The 11,656-nt window shown below is 31.3% G+C and overlaps 1 protein-coding gene and 1 long non-coding RNA gene across 12 annotated transcripts; one reads left to right on the top strand and one right to left on the bottom strand.

The window, feature by feature from the left end:
* The first annotated feature begins 2,112 nt into the window (after window positions 1-2,112).
* On the top strand, window positions 2,113-4,722 carry LOC141670614 (uncharacterized). 4 transcript variants are annotated; one of them, XR_012554659.1, is made up of 4 exons: window positions 2,113-2,299; window positions 2,494-2,514; window positions 3,038-4,474; window positions 4,588-4,722. It is a non-coding gene; the product is annotated as an uncharacterized LOC141670614 (long non-coding RNA). The 4 variants fall into 4 exon arrangements; XR_012554660.1 differs by having other exon boundaries at window positions 2,119-2,299; window positions 3,038-3,207; window positions 3,360-4,722; XR_012554661.1 differs by having other exon boundaries at window positions 2,120-2,299; window positions 3,038-3,644; window positions 3,738-4,722.
* Window positions 4,723-7,145: 2,423 nt separating this feature from the next.
* On the bottom strand, window positions 7,146-10,744 carry LOC141671921 (mitochondrial import inner membrane translocase subunit TIM44-2-like). 8 transcript variants are annotated; one of them, XR_012555303.1, is made up of 6 exons: window positions 10,330-10,744; window positions 9,332-9,552; window positions 9,072-9,144; window positions 8,706-8,810; window positions 8,180-8,323; window positions 7,146-7,669 (listed from the first exon to the last, which is right to left on the bottom strand). XR_012555303.1 is itself a non-coding variant. In XM_074478365.1 (5 exons), exons 2-4 carry the CDS (start codon window positions 9,159-9,161, stop codon window positions 8,282-8,284), a joined length of 237 nt encoding a protein of 78 aa, XP_074334466.1. In that variant the 5' UTR covers window positions 9,162-9,552; window positions 10,347-10,743; the 3' UTR covers window positions 7,146-7,669; window positions 8,258-8,281. The 8 variants fall into 8 exon arrangements, 2 of the variants coding, with proteins under 2 accessions (XP_074334466.1, XP_074334465.1); XR_012555302.1 differs by having other exon boundaries at window positions 10,342-10,744; XR_012555304.1 differs by having other exon boundaries at window positions 8,706-8,827; window positions 10,347-10,742.
* Between the last annotated feature and the right edge of the window lie 912 nt (window positions 10,745-11,656).

The raw sequence follows: 11,656 nt of genomic DNA, 5'->3' as shown, positions 1-11,656 counted from the left end.
TAATTAATTAAATAAAAATTACGCTATTTATAGTAGTAAAAATAATACTCCTAATTAAAATTAAGGCCCTAATTCTACACTTTTTAAAATTAATAGGCCCCTAATTTTATAATTTTTGAGTATTAAAATTTAATTTATAAATATTTTATATATACAATATATATGCCAAAATTTCCCAAAATTGTGAATAATACAAAATTGCAAAGAAATAATATAAATGAAAGTCCTATAATTTTATAAAAATGAAAATGTGATTTTTGTGGGGTTTTTTGACACCCAATGGGGCCCAGAAAAGTCATTTTTCGTAAAACGAGAAAATTTATAAAATTTCTAGATGTTCAGAATATTGCGATTGTAAATGCCATTTGATGAAAAATAAGGCCCATTATTTTATTTGAAATACTGGCTTTAAAATCATTGTTTGGGTCATAAAACGTTTGAAATGAAAACGATGAATGCATAATAAAATATCTGAAAAATACCTTAAAAATACAGAAATGACACGAAATGCACGTAACACATAACAAACAGGGTTTAACAGATAATCACACATAAATGACACATTAACACACCTTATTTATTATGATTCTGATATAATATAAACGTAAATTTCCCAGTCATTACATCTTATCTCCAAAGCATCCCGTATCTTCTTTGCAGTCTTGCAATGAATTACCCTATTTGACATGACATTATCAATGGCACTATGCAGCAAATGCCTTACCTTTGCATCCTTGGCAATGGATGAGATATCTTCAGCTGTATACTCACTTTTCTCTTTTGGTATGGTCTTTGTTGGCTGATCTGCAACTACAACAGAGAGTTTGGTTGGCTTATGTGGTCCTTCATTAATTCTGTCACGGTATTCAGGATATGTAGGTTCCAGAAACATAGCCATCTTCACTTTTCATATGGGATACTCAGAAGGTCTCAGTATAGGAACCCTAATAGTCTCATATCGACTGTGGGTTTGAATCTTTTGAGTTTCTTCAGTTTTAGTGGGCGTGGTTGGAGTTTCTGCTTCTTCAGACATGATTGTTTTGGATCTTTACTGTATGTGTGTTAACAGATAAGCTATGATACCAATTGTTAGGTCACACAACACTGTAGAATGGGGTTGAATACAGTGTTGAATACAATCAAATCGATTTCGAACACAAGTAACAGTAAACATATATATTCAATATAATAAACTCTATTACAATGGAACTGTTCTCTCTCAGTGATGAACAAATATCACTAAGAGCTGCTAGGTTACAATGTATGATATTCTCGATAATGATAACAAATATGGTGTAAACCTATATCTATGTTTATATAGTACACAGTTACAAGATAACTTCTAATTGATATGCAATATAATTCTGTCTCCTAAAATATATCAATCAAATATCTTATACAAGTCTTCTTATTTTCTAACTCTTTCCATGCATATCTTCTTTTGTTTTAGTCTCGATCTTCTATCCTGTAAATCAGCTTCCTTCCTTAACTGTAAGTCCTCCCGTACTTAAGTTATGATATGACCTTAAGTTCTGATATCTATCTTCTGACTTCCAGTAAGTACTGATTCCAGTAAGTCCTGATATTTCCTGTTTGTTAAGATCTGAAAACTAAACATGAAACATATTAGACATGACATCTCAAATATATCTAACAATTTTAACAATCAACTAATAGTTTAAATATTACTTCTAACTAGTGTTTAGTCCCATGTTCATATTTCATTTTTTTTTAAAAATATATATATAAATAATCCAACCGTACATATGTTAAGATCTATATATATTAATGATATCACAAATTTTTTGTAAAAAAATAAATTTACCTAGTTTGCTATTTTAACAGTTAACAAGTAGTCTCACCAGTATTTCTAACTAGTCTTTAATCCTATATTGATGTTTTGATTTTTAAAAAAATTATTATGAATGATCCAACCGTATGAATGTCAATATATCTATCTATCTATCTATATAATAAATCTTGATTCCAAAACAAGCTTTTTTACACCCCATACCCTTAACCTTCATCTATAATTACAACAAATGCCATTAATTTTACACATTGGAACCATTACATCAAATGCCCTTTTCTGATATATTTTACAATCTTACATCCCTTTCATCTAAACTTCTACTGCTTTTTGAGCTATTATTTTTCATCTCAAATCACGTGTGCACCATACCTGCAGGCTACATCTGCCTATACACTGAAAAAGCATAATAACAGGTCATTTGAAACACTCCTTGACAATTCAAAATTTGAATTCAAACTTTAAATTTATCTACAAACCTTCTTTCAGGTTCACTTCTCCCCTCTCTATCTTTCATATTCAAGGTTTTTTCTCTACAATTCTACAAGCTTCAGTTTTTTATTGACATTCCGGATCCGATTTTAATAGTGTTATTCTTAATTTGTGATGTGTTAGCTTTACCTTTGCAATTTTATGTCTAAATCTATAATTGTTAAACTCTTTTTTTTTCTTTGTTGTTGCAGGTTTAACTTATTAAAGAACAGGTAACCTAATTACTTTTGAAATATTAATTGTGTTTTTTAACACATTGTTTGTAGATTATTTAAGGTTTTCCCTAAATCTCTTACTGTTTAGGTTTATCTTATTATAGAATATGTAATCTAATTAATTTTGAAATTTCAATTATGTTTTGGATACTTTGTTTGTAAATTATTTCAGTTGTTTACCTTTTCTACATTTTCGTACAAGTTTCTGCAATTTCTTTTTAGTATTGGTTAGTGTGAAAACTGTGACTTGGTTTCATATGGTGCTATTTTTGGAGGTGCTTTGCTCACTTTGAGCTTTTAAAATTTAAAAAATGGCTCTACTCAACTTGTGTTTGACAATTTTAACTTGGGGTATTTTTCAGGAAAAATATAGTGTATGATACACTTAAGAGTGGGTGTGTTGAGTTGTTATTTGTAGTATTTTTATTTTTAAATTGCGATGTGTTAGCTTCTGTGATGTAGATTTATGTCTTCAGATTTGGTTTGGCTTTATACATTTTCAGCATCTTTGTTTTTGCAGGTTTGACTTGGTTTTGCTCACTTAAGAACAGGTAACATGATTTAAACATCAAATTTCTGAACCACAACTGCTTTCTGAACCACTACTCCAATCACGTGTGTAGCCTATAACTGCTATAACCCTCCATCACAATTCAAATTTCAAATTCTCATATAGTTATCTTCTTTGAGGTTCTCTTTTTTCCTTTTTATCTTTCAAATTTAAGCTTGTCTTTCTATAATTCTCTTATTCTTAATTTGCGATGTGTTAACTTTGGTTTTGCAAGCTTAAGTCTACAAATCTCTCATATTTCTTACTCTTATTCATCTCTTTGTTTTTGCAGGTTTAACCTGATAATCTACGCGCATTAAAGAACATGTATACTAATTACATAATCTTGAATTATTATTTGTGTTTTAGATGCATTGTTTCAAGATGATTTGAAGTGTTTGCGCTTTTTATAATTTGACAAAAATTTGTACAAATTTTGTTGTAGATTGCTAGGAAATTTAAGTTTTTTTTGTTTGCATTTTACACTCTTTTACCGGATTTTGTTCTATGGTCACCATGTCTAGGTTGTTAAGTTTTACCAGGTCTGCTTCTTTCACGAGGTTTACACTCTTTCAAAGTTACGTATTTTAACTTTTATGAATCTTTAGTGTGTGAAGAGATTTTCTGTACATATAAAGCTAATCTATGTTCTCTTTTCAAACCTATGCAGGACATTTTCAATATATTACCGGTCCCCTGTGTTTCTTTACAATCTATGATAGTACACTTCTCAAATTAAATGTCTCTCCTTTGTATTAGTTTTATAAATTTTTTGTTTTGCAACTTCAACTCAGAATATTTTGCACTAGAAATATTATATAACAATTCAGAAGGTAGTTTCAATAGATAAATTGAGAAGCTGATCAGGCGGAGCTTTTTTAGTATTGGTTAATGTTGGTTATATTATATGTTGCCACTGTTAGTTGGTTTCATATATGCATCTATCTACTTTGATTATGTTCAGTTGTAATAATAAGAAAACAACTTTGATTCCGTTCTGTTGCAATTTTACTCTTTAGATCTCCTCAATTTATTCGTTACAGAGAATAGTATATGAAGAGCATCATTTTCGGACATTTTCAAGCGAAACACTTGATTTGTTAATGGAAACAACAGATGTAGCATGATTTTTAAAGATACAAGTAATATGTTTACATGTTTATCGGTTTTAAATTCATCTTTATAATTATAATTTGTTATAATTATAATTTGTCCAGCTTTTTGATTTGGTACAGATCCCACAGTTTTGTGAGTACTCTACAAGTCGAAATATTAATTTGTTATGCAATAAGTTGATGTATTTCTTTGTACCTTTTTGTGTGATAAGAAGCGTTGTGGAACTCCTCTAGGAAATCATGTGCAAAATGGTAAAGGGATACTTTTTGACAGTACACAATCCACTCCAAGGTCTTGTGTTTTTATACCATATTTTGAAATCATGTCTACGTGTTTTAAATTGTGACATGAGGTGAGGATAAGATTTGATGTTTAATTGTACTTCTTTGCAACATTTTAAACAGTGGCACTGTGATAAATACAGGGGCACATGCAGAGAAGATGGATGAAGAAAAGATGAGAAAAAAGTGTAATGCAAGTTGAGGATTATCATTTTTTCTTTAAATTAAGATAAAGAAATATATTTACTTTTCATTCTTTGTCATTGATCTTATGAAGACCACATAATATGCAGATTCTGAAAATGAATTTTATGAACTTCCCAGATTTAGTATGGAAGATACTATTTTCGATGATTTTTATGCCTACGGTCCATGATGGAAAATCTGAAAAAAATCAATATTGACCGAAAATATATAAAATTAAGAATTTATTTTATTTTACTATTTCTCAATTGCTTTCTTCTTCATCCAAGTAACTAGAAATAATGGCTTTGAAATTAGCAACAAAATAATATTGCTTTGATACAGTATCATTCTCTATCCGAGTTTCAAGGATACATGAAATGAAATTGACTAACAAAATAAATCGAGCAAAAATTTCAACAAAATGTAATGACTATAATCTGACCATAATCTAAAATACGATTTCATTATTAATTTAGTACTCTTGAGAGGCAAGTTTTTTGCACTTCAGTTATTTTAAAGCATACATTGCACACTTAAACTTTATATTTTCTAAAACTTTATTACATCACTTTACTCCTTTATAATCGTGTAAATTTTAATGCCTAAGTCGTGTAAATTTTTCTGTCGGAGAATAATACGTTCCAACTATTACTCCCTCCGTCCCTCCCAAATGTTTACATTTGGGTGGGGCGTGGGGCGCGGAGTTTAAGAAAAATGATAAAGTAGTGGAGAAAAGTTGAAAAAATGAGTAATGTAGTGGGACCGATTATATTATATGTATAAAGTGGGTATAGTGGAGGAAAGTAGTGGATGTAGTTAATTTAAAAATTATAAAAACTTTACTATTTTTGGAAAATTTTGAAATGTAAACAATTGGAAGGGACATCCCAAAAAGGAAAGTGTAAACAAATGGGAGGGACAGAGGGAGTACTAAAGAGATACACACATTGATTTTGTAACGATAATAAACTATAAAATCATGGCACAGGATTCCGGGATGGGAACCATTAAACGTTGTACAATCCTATCCAACTCTTATTAATGGGGGAGAGTGCGCATGCCTCTATGTCCAGATCATATTACAATCCTATTCATATAAAATTAGCCTGGTTGTATTCATTGAACAGTGTAAGGTACTCCTCCTCCGTTCCTAAAAACATTTTTTATTTGTGTTTGACACGTTTGCGAATGCACATATTTGATTGTTAATATCTTTAATTTTGTATTAGTATTAAATATAAAAATTTCATTATATTGTATTAAAATACTCATAAATACGAATCCAACAAGATCACTCATTACTATATTTGATCTTATAAAATATACGTAAATTAATAGTTAATCTTTATCATGAACAGTGTTCAGAAGTCAAAAGAGGAGAAGTTTTATGGGAGTGAGGGAGTATTAAATTGACAACCGAGTAAACCTACCCTAAAAAAGTACCTGCCATTATTTTATATTCACTCAGTCCTTTTTTTATTGTTATATATTCTTTTTAGCCATCAATTAATCAATTTTTAATTAAAAATTAAAATTACTCTTATACGTATTATTCAATAAAATTGAAAAATCTATACTAAAATATATTAAATATACTTTTCTATGATATAAATTTTAAATTTTATTTAATTATAAAATATTAATAAACTTCAACCAAATTTTGGTTAATCTAACTCCACAAAAATCCAATTCCTCTTACAGAGCTAACGGGAGTATTGTACATGCATCGCATTACATAGTATTATAGCAGTCTCTTACAGTTTCATAACTATGAGTTGCTTTGGTTTTGGATTGAATTCTTCATAGTTTATGCCATGGTAGCTCCCCTGTCCCATTAAATATCAATTTTTTATGTAGAAGTAAAATTAAATTAATATAATATATGCAAGTATGTTATAAAAAATCGTTAAAATGTGTGTCATCTCCTATTCAATGTATAATTTCTAGTGGAGAGAGGGAGTAATGTGTATAAAGAAGTGTACTCTTATGCATACTTCACTTTATACTTTACAAGTACCGTTATTATGATGTTAGAAAGGAAATTAAAAGTCCTATTTTTGACGAAGTGTCCATCACAATATAAATAACACTACACCAAAAGTGGCCTTCTGCATCATTCCACAAAGTTGCAACATGCCAAATAATTGTTGCAACAGACCAAAAATTTTCTACGGCAACACTTTTGTGATGTTATTATTTTTGGCGTTGCCTTAGATTTTCTTATCAAGGACAACACCAAAAATTATGTTGCAAAAAGCAATGACATGGCAAAAAAATGGGGTCAAACTGACACGTAGACTGCCACATGGCACTTTGACACGTGACAAATGTGGGGCCCACTGACATGTGGGATACTGACAGATGGGGCCCACTGACATGTGGGTACAGCTTGACACATGGCCCTTTTGCAACAATTTTTAGTACCTATTTGCAACATTTTTACTATCTATTGCAACACAATAACAATGGACAAAATTTGAAATATACTTTCTGCATACATTAAATCCCAGTTCTATATAGAACTTTTTTTTCAATCAAAGTCAATAGAAACACAATACAATATCACCTGATGAACTAATTAATATCACCTGATGAACTAATCTACTAATCTACAAAGATTACAAGTCTATTATACAGGAATCACAATTAACTTAACTAATTAATCTGGCAGCTACTTAAGCAACACGGAAAAGAGAGAGCATATATTTCAGATTCTTCAGCTGTGCTAACAAATTTGACGTTCATTTTACCCATTTCTGTAGAATCTTGTTACTGCTCTGCCACGAACCAGCTGGTTAGTAAGATCTATATCCCCTTGGCTTTTATTAGTCACAGCTCTCATCCTTTCCTTTTCTAATGCAATACTCTCTTTCAGGTCAGCTGTCAAACTAAGCGACTCAATGATAATTGATAGATTATCAGAATCAGGATCCAATCCACGCTGTTGTCTCTTTAAAGCATGTTCAATTGGTTCTGATATTTTTTTCAATTGAGCACACTGGAATTCCTGCTTACAATGCTGAAATTGATTACTGACATTAGTTACTGACTTGATTAGCTATGTTGTATGACATAAAACAATAATACGCAAACTATAGGAACTATCGGAAAAAAACAGTTAAGGTGAATGACTGTAAAAAAACTAATCAGGATTCTAATATTCAAATATGGCAAAAAGTCACAATCTAAAGTAATCAGGATTCCCAGACAAATTGATCTGTTTATGCTAATAAAGTAACTTGCTTAGCTAATTCTGTATTCGCAAGATAAATGAAATATTATGGATGTTATTATGTAGTCACTCTCCCTAATTTGAACTTGTCATTCTGTTGCTTGTAATATAATTATGGAACTGATGTACTTAGTTATATATTATTAATATTACAATTTGTCTTGCAATTATATCTATATATTAATTATTTAAATATACTTGAATTTATTTTCTGACTTTTTGACCCGAGTAATTGGTTTTACTGGCTATGCCCTTGTTGGCACGGACAAACCAACCTACTGTACTAGTTATACTTACCCCATCCAGTAAAATATTCGAGGCTTTGAAGTCTCTATATATTATCTTTTTTTTTTGCTGCGTGTAAGAATGCCAAACCTCTAGCAGCTCCAATCAGAATCTTTAAGCGTATTTCCCATGGAAGTGGCAGCACAGAGCATCCTCCTGCTCAGTATAGAAGACAATGAGATTGTCAGACTCTGGTTAAAGACACAAAGGCCGACTTACTACCGCCTTTCTTGCAGTATAGAAGACAATGAGATTGTCCCACCAGTTTAACAAGATTTGGATGAGAAAGGTGTGAAAACAATACTCATGCTTTATTCATAGAAGTATTACATCACAGAAATTTCACATATGTATTCAGCTAAGATAAGAAATGATTACGCAACTCAGAATAAAGACATGTAAATAATGCGGAAATAAAAACCCAAAAGATTTGACCATTTAAAAAAAAACTGCTTAAGAATTACCAAGTAAATCAGACCACATGAAAAGAAAACACTATCCAAAGCAAGAGAATCCATCTGGATTTGATCTATTTTACCTTTTTATCAACTACAATATTTTGGCTTGCATAAACCTTGTGTTCTGCACTACACCGTTCAATTACTTCAGGGATACAATACTTCTTCAGAAATTTGACATCTCCCTGTAAAGTAAAGTTCACTATAGGTATGATATACACATGTCCAGACATGTGCTTTTACAGATATAATAATATATGAATAAAATTAAGGGCAAAAGTTGCTAATTAATGTTAGAAATGCAGTCCTTATCCACTTTATATATAAAAACAAATATTACATTTATTTATTTTGTAAGGGAACAAATATTATATAAGTGCACCCAAGATTACAAATCGACAAAATGTGAATATCTACCCAACTTCTAATAAGAACGTAAGACTTACTTTATAGTAAGCATTGAGGATTGGCCTGACAACTTCTTGAACCTCGTCCCTAAATTCTGGCAACGAGAAAGATCTAACAGGAAATTGCATATTATGACTATTAGTGGGCTGGACAAGATCAGTACTAGATACTCCCTCCCCCTCATTTTAATTAATTTTCACTTTTTATCACCTTAATATGTGTATCGGAGAGTCAAACATCAGTTAAGATGGGACAGAGGGAGTATAATGTAGTAACAAAAACAAGAATGTAATCATACGGATCTCGACGCTCTCGTTGATACTGTTGCAGAAGTGGAAGAAGTGATTTAACTTGCAATCTTTAGTTCTGCCTAAGTGAACACCTTCAAATTAGGAGTTGGCAATATCTGACCACTAGGACACACCTCTGACCCTCCGCTTGATGCCGAGAACTAGCTATTCCCAGAAACATTGATGCCTCCCGAAGATGTTGTGTTGCTGATTGTCTGTGATATACCTCCTAAAATATAAAATTTACAGCAAATCAAGAAAAATCCATGGAATCTAATCATCATCAACTAGAATCTAATGAACAAAGTTGATTACATATTAACATGTTGTAATTCAGAATCTTAAATTGTTATAACACTTCCAAATATGATCAAGATCAACACCAAAGTAAAAAAGACAGAGACTTTACAACTAAACAAGAGTTACATAATTATGAGATTGTTATAAGAATCATCAGACATGTATGGATTTGCCAAAAGAAAGTCAGAGAGAATAACTGTGTGGTACCTGAGCTGATGGGGCCTGTGGAATATGGAGTCTGATTGACAGAAGAAGAAGCAGAAGAAACCCAACAATTACCCATATTTAATCTTGATTCTTGATGTTGGCTAATTAAAATTATATATAGAACCAGATGTGATCAAGTTCTAATTTTTCACTTGATTTTGATGAAGGCCTGCAGAAGCTATAGGATGGTACATAAGGTGAATGTATACTATACACGTATACCTAAAGTCAGGTCAAAGTGTCATGTTTGCGAAACCAAGTATATTAACGGTGATCAAACCAAGAATTGAATTCCAGAGTAAGGTGAAAGGTATAATCAATTGACGTTCCTCTAGTAGTTGGATGGGGGAAGATTGTAGAAAAGTAAAGTAAGAAACATGTAGAACACCAAAGGTGAGATTATAATTACCTAAACCTCTTTAGAATCCTGGAATTAAACCACAATTTAAATTACCACAAAAACACTATCATCAATACGAAAAAAATAACAAAATGACACCTCAAAAAGAACCTTGCCTCTCGTTAATCTTGCTTCGTCTCCGCTGCTCCGTCTCAGAATGCTTAGACCTGTAGTCTTAGAGTCCGCATTGCTCATCGGAGCAGCATCTCTCATTTCCTTTAAAGTACTCTCCATCAACACCGTAGCGTTTCGGTCTCCAGGTTTTCCATTTGAGCTACTAGAATTCGCTGATGCCACCACCAAAGGTCCAGGAACTCGAACTCGCCTTTGCGTATAGCTCCTCGAAACTCCAGGTTTTGTCCTTGGTCTTCTCCGCCTGAGTTTTCTCGGCTACTATCTTCTTCTCGGCGGACTTCTTTGCTGCTTTGGGAATTTAGGGTTTGAGAATTGGGGGAAAAGAGAGAGAGAGATAGATTGATTTGTGAATCTGTATATACCACAAGATGTGTTTGTTTCACACGGATCGATGAGCTGGCACATATTAGAATCGTTAGATTAGGTCTTTTTGTTAGATTTTGATTTTTCTGTTCAAAGGCCGAGTATGTATTGTTTTTGCTTGATTCAGAAAAAAAAAATCAAAGCTCATAAAAATGTTATTTATTAATTTATTTTTAATATTTTTAGAAATCGCTACTTACATGTAAATAAAATGAATATCTTCCATTTTTCATCTAAATATATGAATTTAGATTTATTCTTACAATTTTAAAAAGTATAAGTTTTTTTAAACATATTATTTTTGTTTAAAAAGAAAACATGAAAGAAAAAAAAAAAGTTGTCATATTTATGGATATTTTCATAAATCAAAATTAATATCATAATTAAAATCAAAATCAATAACAGATTTAAAAAATAGTGCACTGTGGAGGTTACTCTATTTTGACTGTTATATTATGATAATGATGGTATACCCCTAAAATCGATAGTAGCGCAAACAGGGTTTGGTCTATTCAGACTGCTTTGACTGATATAATTCTCGCAGACTAAATATAAAAAAACTTAATAATGATGGTACGCGCCTAAAATCGATTGTTTTTAACATCCGTACGGACGGATCATCGAAATTTTATTTTAAAAGCATCGATACTTCATTCGGGACAGTAGCGCAAACAGGCCTTGGTCTATTATGACTGCTTTGACTGATATAAAATCTCGCAAAATAAATATAAAAAAACTTAATAATGATGGTACACTCCTAAAATTAATTGTTTTTAACATCCGTACGGATGGATCGTCAAAATTTTATTTTAAAAGCATCGATACTTCATTCGGGACAGCAGCGTAAACAGGCCTTGGTCTATTATGACTGCTTTGACTGATATAAAATCTCGCAAAATAAATATAAAAAAAGCTAATAATGATGGTA

This window comes from Apium graveolens, chromosome 7 (assembly GCF_009905375.1).
Source record: "Apium graveolens cultivar Ventura chromosome 7, ASM990537v1, whole genome shotgun sequence".
NCBI lineage: Eukaryota > Viridiplantae > Streptophyta > Magnoliopsida > Apiales > Apiaceae > Apium > Apium graveolens.
The sequence above is the reverse complement of the archived record's forward strand: the minus strand, read 5'-3'. Positions and strand labels throughout refer to the sequence as shown.

Bases quoted from the DNA above. Each gene is read 5' to 3' on its own strand.
- LOC141671921 (XM_074478364.1), bottom strand. From the start codon at position 9,161: ATGCAATTTCCTGTTAGATCTTTCTCGTTGCCAGAATTTAGGGACGAG. The intron at 8,811-9,071 runs GTAAGTCTTACG...TTTACTTTACAG, and splicing joins TCCTCAATGCTTACTATAAA to GGAGATGTCAAATTTCTGAA. The intron at 8,324-8,705 runs GTAAAATAGATC...TATACTGAGCAG, and splicing joins ATATTGTAGTTGATAAAAAG to GAGGATGCTCTGTGCTGCCA.